Genomic DNA, 17,824 nt, shown 5'->3' on the forward strand with positions numbered 1-17,824 from the left:
TTTTTTGCAGTACGCGGGCCTCTCACTGTTGTGGCCTCTCCCACTGCAGAGCACAGGCTCCGAACACGCAGGCTCAGCGGCCTTGGCTCACGGGCCCAGCCGCTCCGCGGCATGTGGGATCTTCCCGGACCGGGGCACGAACCCATGCCCCCTGCATTGGCAGGCGGACTCTCAACCACTGTGCCACCAGGGAAGCCCCAGTTTTACTTTTAAAAAAAAGAAAAGAAAAATGACCACCACCACCACCCCCAAAGGTATACAGCATAAAAATATGTGACTTGAAAATTGCAACAAAGCAAAGAAACTGGCCCCTTCTAAAGTAACAGTTTAGCCCTTTGGGTGGACCCAACTTTACTTGTTTCCATTAGACAGGTATCACCTTCTTTCCTACCACACAGCATCTTCTTGGGAAGCTTGCCTTGGTTCTAGGCAAATTATCAAGACCCTTGAGTCTCTGGTTCAAACCTCCCAGACTCCTAAGGTCCTTCTTGCTTGGTTCAGGTCCCTGGTGTAAGAGATACACTGATTCAGGCAATTACAAACACAGTAGAAATCACCATAATGAGTGATTTAGGCCCAAGATTCCCAAGCTTTTCACAAAACTTCATGAATACCTTTTACATACGATATATTTTTTGTAAATCAGAAATTACCAGATTATCTGGTCTCAATCTTATCTCAGAAATTCATATGATGTATTATCAGTGAATTTGAGCTGCTCATTAGCGTGTGAAACCTGGTACTTTAACTCTGAGCCAAAAGCAAAAACTTTATCCCTTATTATTAGTCTGTGTGGCTTTATCTTAGGTAAATGTGCCATTTCCATTATGATTTTTTAAATATATAATATATTAAATATATTTAAATATAATTTTTGTGGGCTCTTAAGTATCTTAGGACTACATGTGGAGAATCAGAGGGTTCTAGACCTTTTTCGATAAAGCTAAATCAGGCCCCCCAACCTTTGGTGCGGTCTATATAACATTCTCAGCTGAGTCCCCACACCACGGTAGTGATTTTTGCCGAGATACCATATTAGAGATCCGCAGTTTAACCATTCAACAACCACTTGAGAGCCCGAGTGCCAAGCCCCATGCTGGGAGATGGGACTGCAACAACAAACAAGACCCAGTGCCCAACTCTGGTCGCTCAGATTTTAAAGAGGGAGACAGACTATTATTAATGTGGTAAGTGCTGTGACCAGATAAGCATGGAGTACTGTGAGGGGACCCCGAACTTCTGGGAGGAAGTGATAACCAAGCTTAAACCTAGAGGGAAAAGGGAAGCCAAACAAAATATAAGGAGCAGTGTTCCAGGCAGTGGGGACAGTATGCTCAAAGACCTAGAGGCAAGAGGGTGGGGAACAATAATTGTTTAGGAGGCAGACACAGAGCATACAAAAGTATAGCTATAGATAGGGCTTGGCGGATCACATAATAAAGGACCTCATTAAACCTGGACTTGGTCCTGAGCAAGGTGGAAAGCATAGAAAGGTTTTAAGCAAGAGTTGCAGTGCTTTAGAACGATGCACGTGGCAACAGCGTGCACGATAGACCAGAGGGGCAAGTCCAGAGGCCAGCAATGTCTTAGCTCTACGGTAACCACCAGGGTCTATTAAATTTTGTGCTTATCCAGCCACAGAGAAATGGGAAATTCCATTCCCTTCCCAGGGTTTTGTTTTTGTTTTTGAACGCCCAGTAATCCTATTGCATTGTGTTTCACGTATATTTTTGAGCTTTTATGTATAAGGCTGTCTGTTCCTCCACCTTATTGTTTGGATGGTAAGCCTAGTCTTTGGGTCACAGTCACAATCTGAGTATTGCCAAGCAAACTGGGAAGACTGTCCCATGCATTCCTAAGCTTCTTACCAGATTTCACATTGGACTAAATTTTTAAACCACGATACTCGGTCAACTTATCACCGTCCTCAAATTCTAGGTTTGCCGGCCCAGCCTCAACTAACCCAGGTGCTCCTGAACCCCTCCCACCACATTTCCAGCTGCTGAGCAGGTTATGTTTGCATATGAGTATCATCAGTATGAGCTACCTTTTTTATCTTTCTTTCTTTGACTACTTGTTCTAGACTAGAGTCTGGGGGTGGAGGTATGTACAGTGACAGAGATAAAAGATTGAGATAGTGGGAAATGCAGCCTTCTGTGGAAAGCTAGATTGTACAATTAGTGTGGATTTTCTGACTCCTTGCAATACTGTAAGTTCTGAAGTACAGTTTATATACCTTTTCTGAAATGTGTAATTGTTGAAGCCAGCTTTACATATTTCACTATTAAGTATTCTCTTCCTGTGATGTTAATGACTTATCTGTTTAGAGCAGGTGTTCTTAACCCTTTTTCATGCCATGAACCCGTTTGATAATCTGGTGAAGCCTATGGACTGTTCCTCAGAATAATGTTTTCACATGCATAAAACTAAGTATGCAGGATTGCAAAGTAAACTATATTAAAATACAGTTATTAAGGTATTTTCAAAATTTTGCAATTATGTATATATGTACTTCTTTATTAGCACATAAAATAAGGCCTACTGGTGGTTCTAAATCTATTGGAATTTCAAAGTAATTTCAAACTACTGTTTTGAAATCTCTCCAACATCTGTGATATCTAAATCTGATTTCTATTAATGATAAAGTCACAGTACTGCTAACAGCCCTGTCATTTATTGCCTATGTTCATAATTGAAGGAAATGCTATATTTCAGTTAGACGTTAGTGAAAATATTTAATTTTTTTCTCATCCAAGTTCACTGAACCCCTGGTTTAGAGGTTGTCTAATTTTACTTCGTCGTTTTAAGAGTAAAATATTTTTGTTTGCCTCTTCAATTCTAAATTATTTGGGTTCATTTTACTGTTTCTTGTATGTTTTTCATACCTGAATTATTTTGCAACATTGCAGCAATAATTGAAGGCTTGGATGGAAAGAAATCAACAACTGATTAGAAATGAGAGGTTTCAACCAAAGCTCTTGATAATGTTACCTCAGGATATACCATCATGCAGTCATTATTGGAGCCCCACATCTGATTATTTCATAACAAGTCTGTAAGCATCAATAAAATTTGAATCATCTGCACTAAGCAATATTATAAGCTGTCTTGTAAAAGTGTCTACTTAGATATTTCATGATGAAGTTTATCTATTGATTCCCCATAACTTTTGCAAAGCCCTTTATAGCACTCTATCATTTTAAATGGGTCCTTACAGCATCCCTCTAGGAAAGCAGGATGGGGTTTAACATCTCCATTTTAGAATTGAGGTAACAGTCCCAGAGAGGAGAGGTGGCCAGCCAGGGCTCTCAGAGTTATGGAAGGCACAGGGGAGGAGTGGTAAATATTGAGGCAGGGACTTGGCCTCACCTCTAGGCAGTTATGGAAGCTGATCTCTCAGGTCCCTGGCTCAATCTAGTTGTGGTGCCCACTTAGCATTGTCCAACCCAGAGCCGGGCACTGGACTATGAAGCAGTCCCAGCCCCCAAGCAGATCTCTTTGTAATTATAAACAAACCAAGTCATCCAGAAACAATAGTGCACCCTCCCAGGGTGCAGAACCCTTTCATATATGTGCACTCGCTTCGTTCTAACCACAACACTTTGAGGTAAGTATTCTTATCCCCATTCTTCAGAGGAGGAAACAGAGAGGCTGTGACTTGCCATCTTAAATCAGGTAGGTATTAATTTGGCAGAATCGGGATAAAAACTCAGGTTTGCCTGACTCAAGGTGAGGTTTACTGATCTCATGTGCAGAGGGTCTCCGCTAGCCACAGCCAGGGTAAGATGGGGCCCTTGACCATAAGGAATATAGGGAAAGGTAAATCCAGGGTAAGGGGGAGAGTCGAAGAAGGCTTCATGAAGTGAGATTATTGCCTGGTTCTGGGCAAGAAAGATGGATTTAGAAAGGTGGAGGGAGCCAGCAAAACTCACTCTAAGCAAGTGACAAGCTGCAGACTGGGAGAGAGATGTATGATCCATGCAACAAATGATTCAAATCCAACATAAAGAAATCCATAAATCAATAAGAAAAAGATAAACCACCCATAGAAAAATGGGCAACAGATAGGAAAAAGCCATTCACCAGGGAAGAAATCCATATGACCAATATACTGGGTTGGCCAAAAAGTTCGTTTGGCTTTTTCCATAACATGGAAAAACATTGTTAAAATGCAAGTTCTGGCTTGGTAGTTCTGGGCTGAGACCCCATCTCTCACAGATGATGAGGATGCTGCTGGTCCCAAGACCACACTTTTGAGAAGTGAGGGGATAGGTAGGAGTAGAGTGTGAACTTTTCAGCCACCCAAGTCTGCATCCCAGCTATGCTTCCTTTCAACTGTGAACCTTGGGCAAGTAACTTATTGTTTCTGTGCCTCAATTTCCTCATCTGTAAAATGGAGATAATAATAGTTCCCATCATCTGTGGTTGGGAGGACTGAATGAGTTAATATATGTAACACATGTAGTACAGCATGTGGCAAAATAGGTGTTCAATAAATGTTAGCAATTGGTGGTGGCCATAGGAATTACTAGAGAAATGCAAATTAAACCACACCAAGGGCTTCCCTGGTGGCACAGTGGTTGAGAGTCTGCCTGCCAATGCAGGGGACATGGGTTCGAGCCCTGGCCCAGGAGGATCTCACATGCCACGGAGCATCTAAGCCTGTGCGCCACAACTACTAAGCCTAAGCTCTAGAGCCCACAAATCACAACTACTGAGCCCACATGCCACAACTACTGAAGCCTGCGCGCCTAGAGCCTATGCTCCGCAACAAGAGAAGCCACGACAATGAGAAGCCTGCGCACTGCAGTGAAGAGTAGCCCCCGCTAGCTGCAACTAGAGAAAGCCCGCACACAGCAACGAAGACCCAACACAGCCAAAAAAAAAAAACCACACCGAGATGGATGTTGGAAAGTCTGACACTTTCAAGACTGGGGAAACAGAAACTCTCACATGCTGCTAATGGGAGCGCAAACTGGTACAGCCACCTGGAAGAGCAGTTTGGCCATATCTGTTAAAGTTGAGGGGCCCCTGCACTGTGATTCTAGATGTATGTGTATGTGTGTATCTAGAGAGTGTGTAAAAACCAGCCATTGGAATCATGCAAGGCATATTCAGGAAACTGGTTGACTCTGGGGAGGGAGGGAAGGAATAATACAACTGGGGAAATAAGAGACCTTCAATTTTTGCTATACTTGATGGAAAAATAAGTCTGAAGCCAAAATGACAAAAATTTTAACGTTTTTTTATCTCTGGATGGTGGATACATTATTCTTCCAAGTTTTCTGTATTAAGTTTTTGAAACTTTTTTCCCAGGGAAAGGGAGGGGGGAAGAAGGGAGAGTTTGGAGCAGGTGGGCCAAGGGGGCCTGGTGCAGTGTTGGGTATTGAGTGGGGAGGACGAAGAGGTCCATCTACTAGGGCACCACCTTTCTTCAGGAATGAGTGGAAAAGAAGTTTAGAGAGGTAGATGGGAGAGCTGAAGCTCAGAGAGGTTAAGTGACATATCAGAGGTCACACAACTAGTGGTGGGACCATTTGGACCATCAGCTCCAAAGTTCCCACTCTTGCTAGAAGTTTACCCAGGTGTGCCATGGCCCAAGCAGGGAAGGGAGCCCAGCAGGGTGGAGGTGGATGTTGTACAATGCAGCCCAAGTCCTTTTTCTCCTCAATATAACCTGGCTGTGACACCAGGAAGTTCAGGGATTGAGGCACCAGGGCCTCTCCTCCATCTTTCCAGGACCCCCTGTTGCCCTTCACTCAAGGGTTCTTGGTGACAGCCTGAGCCCTGGAGAGATACAATGCTGCCAGCACAGCCAGGTGTGGCTGTACCTGGACTGGAGCAGGAGTCCAGAGGAAGGGAAATTTCATATCCCTGAAGAGTCTTTTCATAAAAGAACACTAAAGAATCACAGTCAAGAAAGGCCAGGGCTTCCCTGGTGGCGCAGTAGTTAAGAATCTGCCTGCCAATGCAGGGAACACGGGTTCGAGACTTGGTCCGGGAAGATCCCACGTGCTGAGGAGCAGCTAAGCCCGTGCACCGCAACTACTGAGCCTGCACTGTATATCCTGCAAGCCACAACTACTGAGCCTGTGTGCCACAACTACTGAAGCCCGCGTGCCCTAGAGCCCGTGCTCCGCTACAAGAGAAGCCACTGCAATAAGAAGCCTGTGCACCGCAACAAAGGGTAGCCCCCGCTCGTTACAACTAGAGAAAGCCCGCAAGCAGCAAAAAAGACCCAATGCAGCCAGAAATAAATAAAAATAAAATAAATTTATCAAAAAAAAAAAAAAGGAAGGCCAGAGTTGAAGGACATGTGTTGGTCCCAGAATGGCAAAATGGTCATCATGCATGATACCACTCTCCATTCTTATACCCATGGCAGACATCACTATTCAGTCACAAAATCCTGAGTCCTGACCTCATAATCCTTCTGAACCTCATGTTCCAGACACTCTCAACAATCAGTTGGAGTTGGCAGGCAAGGTGAAATGTCGACGCATCTTCAGCACATGCCATGAGGGTCCTGCCCCTACCCCTCAGCCCTTTCCATTTCAGGGCACATCAGCCTAGCTTGCAGCTGCCGACACTGGCATCTCTTTGCCTAAGGCGGGCCAAGGGGTGCCAGGAATAAATACCCTCTAGCAGTTCTCAGCCAGTGACTGGCAAGAACTGGCAAATGCATACCTCAGTTCCCTTACCCTCGGGTGGGGTGACTCTGATGTGCATCTTCTCCCGAAATCCTTAGCAAGAGAAAGTTCCTCTTGCCCACAGTGGGACGAGTGTGATAACACTCCTGTTACTGGAGCCTCACTTCCCTCACTCCCCCGGTGTTTCCTGGGATTGCTCCCTCTTAAATCTGCTTGCCTTCAAAACTGGTCTTAGGTCTGATTATGGGGATCCCCAAACTAAGACATCCTCTTCATCCAGTTCAATTCCTTCTTTTTCTGGACAAGAGAACTGAGACTCGGAGAAAGGAAATGACTTGCCCACGGCAGAGCCAGTGGCAGGGCCCGCGTGAGAATCGTGTTCCCCTGACCTATAGCTTAGCCCTTCCCAGCGCTGCTGCCTTCTGAGGGCTGCCGCAGAGTCTGTCCATTCCACCCCCATCCCCGTGGACTTGGTAGTTTATATCCCAACAAAAAAGAAAAGGCTGGTTACTGGTTAGGCAACCCATGGGCATCAGAGGCAGCCTACGTACAGAGGGACCCTCCCTGGAGCCCCCAAGCTCACTTCTGGAGGTGGACACCACTCCTCCCTTGGTCCAGGGCTTCCAACCAGACCCTTAAGCTCCCAGGTTGTTGGTCTCCTCAGCAGAGGGATGAGCTGAATTGGTAGAAGGCATTATTCAGGGAAGCAACCTGCCCCCACCCCTCCCCCATCACAGGCATCATCTCCGGAAAAATTTAAAGTACATGGCCACTTTTTTAAAGAAAATAATTTAAAATTATATTTGCTTTATAATTTTAGTGGGAAATGCATATTCTTTCCACCTAGGTTACATATTTAATTGAACAAACATCAATGAAAAAAAATGACCCCTGCTTTTTAGCCACTGGAACGTTAATCCTGGGTACTTCTGCCTGGATCTTCATGCAGTTGCAGCGCCTGACATCCTCCAGTCTCATAATTGATGTGGAGGAAAAATCACGCTGAAAAATTCTTGGGTTAATGCCCCCACCAAACACACACTGTGTGACTTGAGGGCAGTTTCTCCCTCTATGAACCTCAGACTCTCCGCCTGTAACATGGGGATGAGAACTCCAACCTTGGAGTGTCGCTGTCAGACTGTAGAGTGGGGAAGGGCCAGGCAGGAGCAGGGCCCTGCTGCCCTTTCCGCAGCCTGGGAGGCAGCCTGGGAGGGGCCTGCCCACAGGGAGGGTGCGGCCAGGCGAGGCCTGCTGTCATCCCTCCTCCAGGCTGCCCCTGGTGACAGGCAGGGAACGTGCGCTGAGTTCTCTGCACCCACCCAGGGCCCGGAGACTGGAGCCGGGAGCCGGAGACATGAACAAGATCTTCCCCCAGGTAAGAGCTGCCCTGAGACAGCTCCTGACCAGGGGGAGCCAACCTCAGGCTAAGGGTGGGCAGTAAAGAGGGGAGACACTGAGGTGACTCCGGTCCTCCACCACCCTGGAGGCTCTCTACGGGGACCCAACAGGTGAACCAGGTACACGGTTCAGGTGATAAGTGCTGGGAGGGGAGAAGAGGCCAAGGGAGAGAACGATCGACATTATGGGAGGGGACATCAGGGGGATCCTCTCCAAGGGGAGCCGCCTGAGCTGGTTTGAAGGATGAATGTTTGCCAAGTGGACAGTGGAGGAAAAGGCCTTCCAGGGCACAGTACAGGCATGGGTGTGGGAACGTGAAGTGGACGTGATGAGTTTGGGGCATTCAGCATGCTGGAGTGGGAGGGCCCGTGGCTTCCCCCAAGGCTCTTGGTGACACATCTGAAAGACTTTTCAGTCTGGCTCCCTGAGGCTGGACCTTGCCTCACCTCAGCCCACCCCTCACTCTGTTCTCTTGGGCAGGGGGATGGCAATGCTGCTGCCGCTGGAAGCAAAGCCCTCCCCAGAAGGCAAGGTAAAGGACGGAGGGCCTGGGGCCAGTCCCTCCCCAACGTGGGGCTCCCTTGAAGCTGGACCGTTGCTACAGAGACACAAAGGGGGCTCCCTAAGGCTCCCGCTCTCTCAGACCTCTGTCCCCTTGCTGATGTCCCCTTGCTCCCAGCATCCCGGCCAACCATGATGACAGCCATTTGTTTAACAGGGTGGTTCATTCTCTCCTTGCACAAGCATGTGTGGAGCACCTACTGTGTGCTGCCCACCTCACAGGCACAGAGCCACATACAGCGCCCCCGGTAACCTATAGAGGAAAGAGCTCTGGAGTCGAGTCCCTGGCTCAGAGGGTGGCCTGGTGATTCTCTTTACCTCTGAGGGATAAAATAGGCAGGATTACGCACTTACTTAGCACCTGCTCTTGGCCACTGGCTCACCTTGTGACCAGGACAGTTTGCTTTACCTCTGTGAAATAAAGGAAGGAAAGAACACATTTATTAAGCACCTGCTACGTGTTTCCAATCTTGGCCTTCATTTGATCGTTTAAGGAAACAGCCCCAGAGAGGTAGCTACTGTTATGTGCCCGGCATCGCAGGGCCTGTTTCAACCCTCAGGACAGCTCTGAGAGGGGCTCCTCTTAGGGGGCAATAACAGATGAGGCAGCTGAGGTGAAGGGAGGTGAAGGTAGCTCAGCCAAGCTGGGATCCCACACGGATGGGAGGAGGGAGGCAGGGTTCAAATTCGAATCAGGGTCCCTCTGGTTGCAGAGCCCCGTTGCCTTTGCTGCTCCACACTGGCGCTTGTTTATTTCAAGCCTGGCTCACGGTGGGCATGATGTGGGAAAATGGCCTCCCTTCCCCATCTGTCCCCTGGGGCATCGGCACCTAAGGGCTTTCAGGCTTTGAAGTGCAGCCTTCATCTGGCCGTGGGCCCCGAGGCTCTCCCGTGACCCCACCCACCCGGCCTGTGCTGCACAAATGTTTGAGGAGTTGGCTGCTTGGCCAACCAGGATGCTGCTTCTTGCCAGCCTTCCCGCTGTCTCCCTGGTTACCTGAGTTTACAAGGGAGCCACGGACTAAGGCTGCAGGGAATATAGGTTTTAGATTTATGCTGCGTCTCCTACAGCATAAATCGGCTATCGTCTCCCTTCCCAATGCATGCCCACTCCAGGCTCCGGACACACAGGGCCACTTGCTGTCCCCCATATGCCATCCAGGCGCTCTCTGCCTGGAGTGCTCTCTCCTCGCACCTTCCCCTCTCCTGCCTGTGGAAATCCCACCCTCCTTCAAGCACCATGACACCTTGTTCACACTTTCTTAACCACACTTGCCACCTGGCTCTGTGAGCAGCTGGTGTACAGGTATAGTCTGAGTACAGAGTAGGCAGCTCTGGAAATGTGAATGGATTATATGGAAATGACCTGAACTGACCTGAATTGGGCCCTTCCCTTGTTTCCTGGATCTCTAGATCAGAGTATTCAGAAAGCACCTACTGTGTGCCTGCCTACTATGTCCCCAGGCTGGATCCTGGGGACGTAGATGCATCAGACCTGCTCCTTCCCCCTCTCTGAGATAATTGTGCCCCAGAGGACAGCAGGAGTGCCCACACTCTTCTTTTTACCTGTCTACGTCTTGTCTTCTAAGTGCAACTACAAGCTTTTGGAGGGCAAGGGGATCAGAGCTGTGACTGCTTTTGTGTCCTCTACAGAGCAGGGCATCTAGTAGGATCCCAAGAAGACTTTGTTTCATTATTTCACAAGCAAGCAAATATGAAAGGATCGAAGTCAGTTAAAGGAGGAGGACATCACCTATTTCCACAGTACTTCAGATACAGAATAGCACATAGTAGATGCTCAGTAAACATGAATAGTAGCTAAAACCTTTACAGCACTTACTATGTCCCAAGTACTGTTCTGATACAATACCTAGCTTAATCCGCTCAACAACTCTAAGGTAGGCATTATGACCCCCATTTTCCACTTGAGGAAACAGACACAGAGAAGTAAAGTGGCTTTTCAGTGTGGCCCAACTGGAAAGTGGTGTAGCTGGGATTCCAATCAGCATCCTGACGGGCTCCAGAATGAGCAATCAGTTGGCATGTGGAAAGGGCACCCATTTGGGCGGCAAATAGGTGTGGATTCACATCCCAGCTCCACACAATGTGACCTGAACCTTTTCTTCTCTGAGCCTCAGTCTCCTCATTTATAAAATAAATGTTGTCTTGAAAACTACAAATAATGGCTATGAAGGGCCTGCTTTGGTCTCTGCCCCATGGTAGGGGCTTGATACGCAGGTGTACATCTCTCTCTTCCTCCTGAGGAGACAGCCTCATGGAAGGACAGGAGGGTGAGGGGGGTGGAGCAGAGACCTGGGACCCTCATCCTGACTGCCACTCACCAGCAACTGGACCTGGGCCAGAGACAGGTGTTTGGTGGGGGTGGCCCACAGGCAGAGCCGAGAACATAATGGTGGGCTTGGGAGCCCTCTCCTCCAGGGAAGACTGTCCTGCCTCCAGGACCCCAGTGGGTAGGGACCACTAGTAGCAGTCAGGGCAGGGAATCTCTGGGCCCCAGCACTGGCTGCTCCATCACTGGTTTCCCACCCCACACAGCAGACCGGAGTCCTTTCTGCTGCTCGTGCCGAGGGGCCTGCCTCTCAGCCTTCCTGATGCTCCTGCTGGCAACTCTTGCAGCCCTGATTGCCCTGGTCGCCATCCTTGGACCCCCACCTCGCACGCCAGGTCAGGGTGGGCAAGAGAGGGTGGGTCAGACTTGTTGGGAGGGGAGGGGGACACAGAGAGATGGGGGAAAACTGACCCTGCCTGGCTTCTCCATGAAATGACTTTTGGACAGTTCCTTAGGGTGCATGTGCAGACACACACAGACACTGACATATACACATCTCTGAGCTTCCATTTGCACATCTATAAGCATGAGCTATTGAGAGGACCCAGCTCTGATGCCACCTCCTCCAGGAAGACCTCCCTGCCTGCCTGGTTTAGGAGCCTTGTCTCAGCTCCCATAACTCTCACACTTCCTCTTCCCCGAATCTGCTCACCCTGGGTGGTGCCATCCATCTGCATGTCTGCCTTTGCCACAGAGGACAGGGGCCTGTCTAACATATCCCTGAGGCCCGACTTCAGTGGTGAGCCCCAACACCGACCCTGGCATCACGCAGCTAACAGTTTGGAGAGTGAGGCGGATATTAATCCAATAAGTACAGTAAGGCAGGGTTAGTGGGGGCTCTGAGAGTCTGGAGCAGGGCTCTGACCCAGTCCAGGAGTCAGGAAGGGCTCCTTGAGCAGTGAAAGGGGGCTGAGGCATGAAGGGAAAGTGGGATTGATTAGTGGAAGGGGTGGCAGGAAAACCACAGGGAACACCCTGTGCAGAGTCCCTGGGATGGGAGGAAATGTGAGGAGAAGGTCAGTGGACACGAAGGACAGAGCAGTGGGTGGGGCCGAGGTCCAGGGCCTCAAAGGCTGCACTGGGGAGGGAGGTCACCATCCAGAGAGCCATGGGCGGGGATTAAGCTGGGGGCAGGGTGTCAGCAGACCTACCTTTCTGAGAGATGGCTCTGTCACCTAGCAGGAGGTGCTAAGGGGACAGGTGGAGTGGGGGTAAAATCCACAGTACCCTACATGCCTGAGCATGGGCACTGGGGATAGATATGAGCACGCAAGGAGCTGCCTGCATGTATGTACCTGTGTGTCTGTGTGTTTATGTGTGCGTGTACGTGTGTGTGCAGGTATCTATGCACATGTCTGTGTATGCAGGTACATATCTGTGTGTGTGTGCCCGTGTGTGTACACGTCTGTATATGTGCGAGTGTATTGATGTATGTCTGTGTGAGCAGCTGTGTGTGTGTGACAATGTAACTGTCTCTGAGGGTCGGCCCCCTCACACTAGCTGAGGCAGTTCCAGGAGATGAGCCGTGGTTCACATGTGCACAAACACACAGGCACAAACTCGCTCCCACGTCCAACCTGCACTCATGTGTGTACACATGCACAGCCTGCGGAGCCGGACCTCCCAGTCCGTCTGTTGGTTTCTCTCCCCTAATTCTTTGGGGGAAGCCCCAGGGTTGGGTGTTCCCCGCAGTGGGATGGAAGGGCAGACTCTCAGAAGGATAGACACTCAGATGGTCCCCACCATTCCTGGACGCTGGGGAGGCGACCTGGCCTCAGGAAAGAGCAGAGGCAGCAGCCTGGGTTATTAGCCGTGTGGCCGGGCATGTCGCACCTCTCTGAGTCTTACTTTCCTCATCTAGGAAATGGGGCTAATGATGACACTTCACAGAGGTTTTTGGGGAAACAATAGAATAAAAATGTGAAGGTGCTTTGCAGCCCGTAAAGTTGTCCCAGATGTAAGGGATTGTGGCATAACGGTCCCCAGCCAGCCCCAGGACGTTGCCTCTGACACCTTCACCTGCACCAGGAGCCCCACTGTGAAAGCCACTTCCCTGACTTGAGCACTGTCCTCAGGAACTTCCCGTGAGACAGTCATTCAATAAACCATGACTTTCTCTGCATTCTCTCTAGGGTTATTCAAACAGAGAGGCTTTTTTTTTTTTTTTCGGTACACGGGCCTCTCACTGTTGTGACCTCTCCCGTTGCGGAGCAACAGGCTCCGGACACGCAGACTCAGCGGCCGTGGCTCACGGGCCCAGCCGTTCCGTGGCATGTGGGATCCTCCCAGACTGGGGCACGAACCCGTGTCCCCTGCATCGGCAGGCGGTCTCTCAACCACTGCGCCACCAGGGAAGCCCAGACACAGAGGCTTTTATGTAATCTCGCCAACTGTCCTGTGGGGTGTGTGCTATGATCCCTATCTTGCAGAAAGGAACCTGAGGCACAGAGAGGTTGGGTCATTTGCCCGTGGTCACACAGCTGGCAAGTGGTTGAGCTGGGGCTTGGACCCCATCTCTGACGCTGAGCCCAGTGTCCTCCCCACGGCCCCAGCCTCTCACCCCAGCTCAGGTGGGGCTCAGTGGGGAGAACTTGGTGATGCCCTTGTAAACACCACCCTTGACCCTTCCGGGGCTCGCCCTGCCCACTCAGGGGCCCAGCCCTGTGTGACACAGATGAACAGGACGGGCTTCCTATGCCACGACCGGAGGAGCTGCATCCCAGCCAGCAGGGTCTGTGATGGCGTCCACACCTGTGCCCACGGCGAGGACGAGGAGGAGGCCTTGTGCCGTGAGTAGTTACTCCAGGGCCCCTTGGGAGTTGCCTCCCCCAACTCCAGCTCTCCCTGCAGTCATACTGAAGCTCGACCACCCCTGAACATACCAGGTACCCTGATGTCCTCAGGCCTTTGCTTAAATGCTGCCCTCAGCCAGGAACATCTTCCCCCGCCCTGTCCCACTCACACGCACACACATGTACCCACACTAGGAGATGCCTCCACTCTGTGCATCTCCATGTCCAGAGAACCTGTGTACAGCCCTCAAGGCAGATTTCAAGTGCTACCTCCTCCAGGAAGCCTTCCCTGACACCCAAACTAAATTACGTTCCCTCGTTTGGGCTCTCACAAATCCTGTGCTTCCCTGCACCCCAGCCCTAGTCACACTGGTTGTCACTCTCAGTTGGCATGTTTGCCACCCCCATCAGACTGTGAACTCCTATGGGGCAAACCTAATCTGCTTGATATTGGGGCCCAGTGCCTGGTGCAGGGCACTGCACAGAGAGGTATCGAGAATGATTTGCTGAATAAATGATGAAATGAGTGAATGAATGGGAAGGTCTGGTCCCAGACCTTAGAGACCTGACAGTTCTCAAGAGAGGAGCGTGGCACTTGCCACAGAGGAGGGAGAGAGCCTGGTGAGTCGGAGTGGTGGGATGGGGTAGCTTACGGGGGAAGGGTCATTGCATCATGGACCCTCAAGACCAGAAGAGATCTTAAAGGTCATCTAGTCCATGTCCCAGCTCATGCCCAAATCCCCTCTGCCTCTGCTTGCACACTCCCAGGATGGGAAGCTCACTACAGTTTGAAGCAGCTGCTCCCGTCATTGCCTGGTTTTTCCATGGGAACGTCTCCCTCGTACTGAGTTTAGAGCTGCCTACCAGTAGCATCCTTGGTTGGTTCCAACTCTGCCCTCTCGTTAACCCCTGCCCCCCAAGAACCACATTTCAATCTGTCTCCCATGATGATGCCACTGCAGGGATTTGGAGATTGTTTTCTTGTCTCCTATGAGTGTCCTCTTACCCGGGCCACCCTCTGAACTCCCAGTCACCCCCTTATGATTGGTCTTCCCCACTCCACCAGCACTCTACAGAACACATACCAAATGCCCATGTCCCTCTCCCTGGCCTGGCCCCAGAAGCATCCATGACACTCCTGGCTGGCTCTGGTGAGTCCAAGGTACAAAGGCTTTTCCCCTCCCAAGTCTGGGTTATACCTCTAATGATGTGGCCTGAGTTTGTGTTAATTTTTGGTATACCTGTCACACTGCTGTCTAACACAGAACCCACTTTCAAGAAAGATACTCTGACTCTCTTTCACAAAGCATGTGATCCCACATTCCCTGAGTTCTGGGACCCAAGTGCAAGCCTTCATATTTATTCTTGTTATGTTTCAGTTGGAGGAGGCTTCCTGGAGGTGAAGGAACTTGAACCTGGACTTGCAGGTGGAATGGTTTTGGACAAGTGTCAAGGAGGACTTTTCTGGAGGGAGGAATAAAGCAAGCAATGGTGTGGAGTGGGAAGGCGCAAGAGCTGAGAAGGGAGAAGTGGCTCTGGGCATTCTATTTGGCGAACAGGGAAAGAACCCTCCTCTCTCCTTGACGACCTCCTCCCCAAGAAACCTCCTTTTGCCCTTCCGGGATAGATGGGCAGTGACCCCGAGTTTGACAGCTGCCAGGGTGGCCAGGACAATCCACCTCCAGATAGTCCTGAGGCAGCTGCAGCCAGATGTGGACTTCCTCCTGCCTCATCTCTCCCTCTGTAGGAGACACACCCCAGAGCTTCCCGGGCTTCCTCGTGGCTCACTGCGGAGACCCCGCTTCCTGGATCTACTCAGACCAAAAGTGTGATGGGATCAACAACTGTGGGGACTGCTCAGATGAACTGAGCCCAGGTAGGGGTCTGGGCACAAGCTTGGCTGGGGCAGGTGGCCAGGCAGTGGCCAGAGGGCAGAAGTTAAACAGAGAGAATCTCCAAAGTTCCCCCTGCATCCCCTTCTTGCATCCTAGGAAGAAGTCTTCCACTCCTCCTTGAATGCCTCAAGTGGTAGGGTGCTCACTACCACTCCAAGGGGCTCCTTCTGGAGAGTTATTCTTCTGTGGTGGGAAACTTGCTTTCAGGGTCGCAGATGAGGAAACTGGGACCCAGAGGGCAGTCATGTAAAGAGTATGTTCATGGCCCAGCCGGGGTTTGAACCTGGGCTTCCTTCATCTTCTCTGCACCACCCAACAACCCTGTGAGGAAAGGAAGGCAGGAATCGCTGGCCCCAGTTTATATGTAGGTAAACTGAGACCAGAAGTGACTTAATATGATGAGTGATAGGAAGGGGGCTTGGGTGTAAACCCAGGTTTCCTGACTCTAAGACGAGTTCTTTCACTGCTCCAGAGTTTCCTTTCAATTTCTTCCCCAGTGTTCAACCCACAAACATGTTCTGAGCACTGTTGGGGGCTGGCCTGGTGCCAGGTTCTGCTGGGGCACAGTCAGGAGTCAAACATATGTCCCACCCCCAGGACTCACATCATGATGATGCCAAAAGGAAGTGCTGGGGTCCTGGAGAGGTTTTTTTGTGGAGGGGGTGGATAGGAGAAGTAATCATCAAGGGAGACTTCTCCAGAAGACGCAGTATTCAAGCAGGCCTTAAAAAATGGACAGGGTTTCAACAGGCAGAGGCTGGGTGTGCAGGGAAGAATACTGGAGGCCCAGGGTCCAGGGCAAAGGAGGGAGGTCTGCGAGGTGCCCTCAGGGAATCATAAATGGGCTGGTGGGACCGAATCAAGGTGAGAGAGAAGGATGGGAGACTATATGCGCCCACTAGTAACTGAACACTGACTGTCGGCCTGGCACTTTGCCCATCTTCCTTGATAACAACCTTGAGCACATGAGGAAACTGAGATTCAGACAGAGAGACTTGCTTGAGGTCGCACAGCCTATGAGTTGGGGAGTCTAGATTCTCTCTTCTCCAGGGAAATAAGGAATATAGTCAACCCATGTCAGATGGGGCAGGGCTGTGGAGGCAATGGTAGGTTTCAGAGCTAAAGAGTGCCCTGGTGCATGGGGCATTCCAGGACAGAGCAGCTGCTCTTCTGTCTTCCCAGTGACTGTGTGCCCGCCCTGCGGCCCTGGCTGGTGGCGCTGTCCCTCGACCGTCTTCAAATATTGCAGCTGTATCCCCAGGAGCCTCTGCCGTGATCACGTGCAGCACTGCTCTGACTGGTCTGATGAGTACTCCTGTCCTGGACCCTGAATGGGTCACCCAGGCCAGAGTGGGAGGCTGGTTTGGAATGGCACTGATAACCTGTCACATGTGCTATGAATCCAAGTACACAAGGGCAGGAAGGAGCCTTCGAGATCATGTAGTGGGATCTACACACAGTTGTCTCTGAATAGGAATTGCCTCTCCTGCTTTCAAGTTTTTCAGCCTCTGCTTGAATTCTTCTAGTGACGGGGAGCTCACTACCATGTTAGGCAACTCCTAACAAAGACGAAGGGAATACGCTTCCATGATCGGAGGCCTGCCTCTGGTGCTGCACAGAGGAAATCTGCTCCTCCACTCCAAGACAGGCTTGCAGATACTGACCTTGTCACCCCTTGGAGAAAAGATAAGTCTTGGGCTTAAACACCAAGCTGAGAATTTAGCCCTTATGGATGGCACATATATGAAGTATATGCCACTTCCTGCCCTTTTGGTACCTAAGGCAGATATTCCTGGGCTTGGATGCAGCCTCAGTGTTTTCTCAGCTCAGTAATCCTAGCAGGTCCCACTGATGGATCACATGAAATGCGCATGAGACGGGGTACTTGTCATCCTGCCCCTAGGAAGCCACCCCAGGAAGCTCTGAGCTGTAGGAAGAACAGCTTGAGGAGCCCCTCCCCCACCCCCCGTCCATCTCTTCTCTTCCCAACCACTCCCATCCTCACCCCGTGACCAGCTGCCCAACAAAACAGCCCAGGTTCCTTCAAGTAGGGATTGTATTTTGGTTTCAGAGCCTGAGTGAAGGAGTTGTTTCTCAGCATACATTTCCAGCTTCACAGCACCCAGGCAGGCAAGGATGGATATCCCCATTAAACAGATGAGGAAACTGTGGCCCAGA

The 17,824-nt window shown here is 50.4% G+C and overlaps 1 protein-coding gene across 1 annotated transcript; it reads left to right on the forward strand.

The window, feature by feature from the left end:
* Positions 1-8,004: 8,004 nt before the first annotated feature.
* LDLRAD1 (low density lipoprotein receptor class A domain containing 1) lies at positions 8,005-16,977 on the forward strand. Its single transcript, XM_004273823.1, has 6 exons — positions 8,005-8,025; positions 8,529-8,580; positions 11,166-11,294; positions 13,611-13,748; positions 15,499-15,627; positions 16,829-16,977. The coding sequence occupies exons 1-6, from the start codon at positions 8,005-8,007 to the stop codon at positions 16,975-16,977; spliced, it is 618 nt and encodes a 205-aa protein (XP_004273871.1).
* The last annotated feature ends 847 nt before the right edge of the window (positions 16,978-17,824 follow it).

Source organism: Orcinus orca, chromosome 1, assembly GCF_937001465.1.
Source record: "Orcinus orca chromosome 1, mOrcOrc1.1, whole genome shotgun sequence".
Lineage (NCBI taxonomy): Eukaryota > Metazoa > Chordata > Mammalia > Artiodactyla > Delphinidae > Orcinus > Orcinus orca.

Bases quoted from the DNA above. Each gene is read 5' to 3' on its own strand.
- LDLRAD1 (XM_004273823.1), top strand. From the start codon at position 8,005: ATGAACAAGATCTTCCCCCAG. The intron at 13,749-15,498 runs GTGAGTAGTTAC...CTCCCTCTGTAG, and splicing joins CGAGGAGGAGGCCTTGTGCC to GAGACACACCCCAGAGCTTC. The intron at 15,628-16,828 runs GTAGGGGTCTGG...CTGTCTTCCCAG, and splicing joins CTCAGATGAACTGAGCCCAG to TGACTGTGTGCCCGCCCTGC.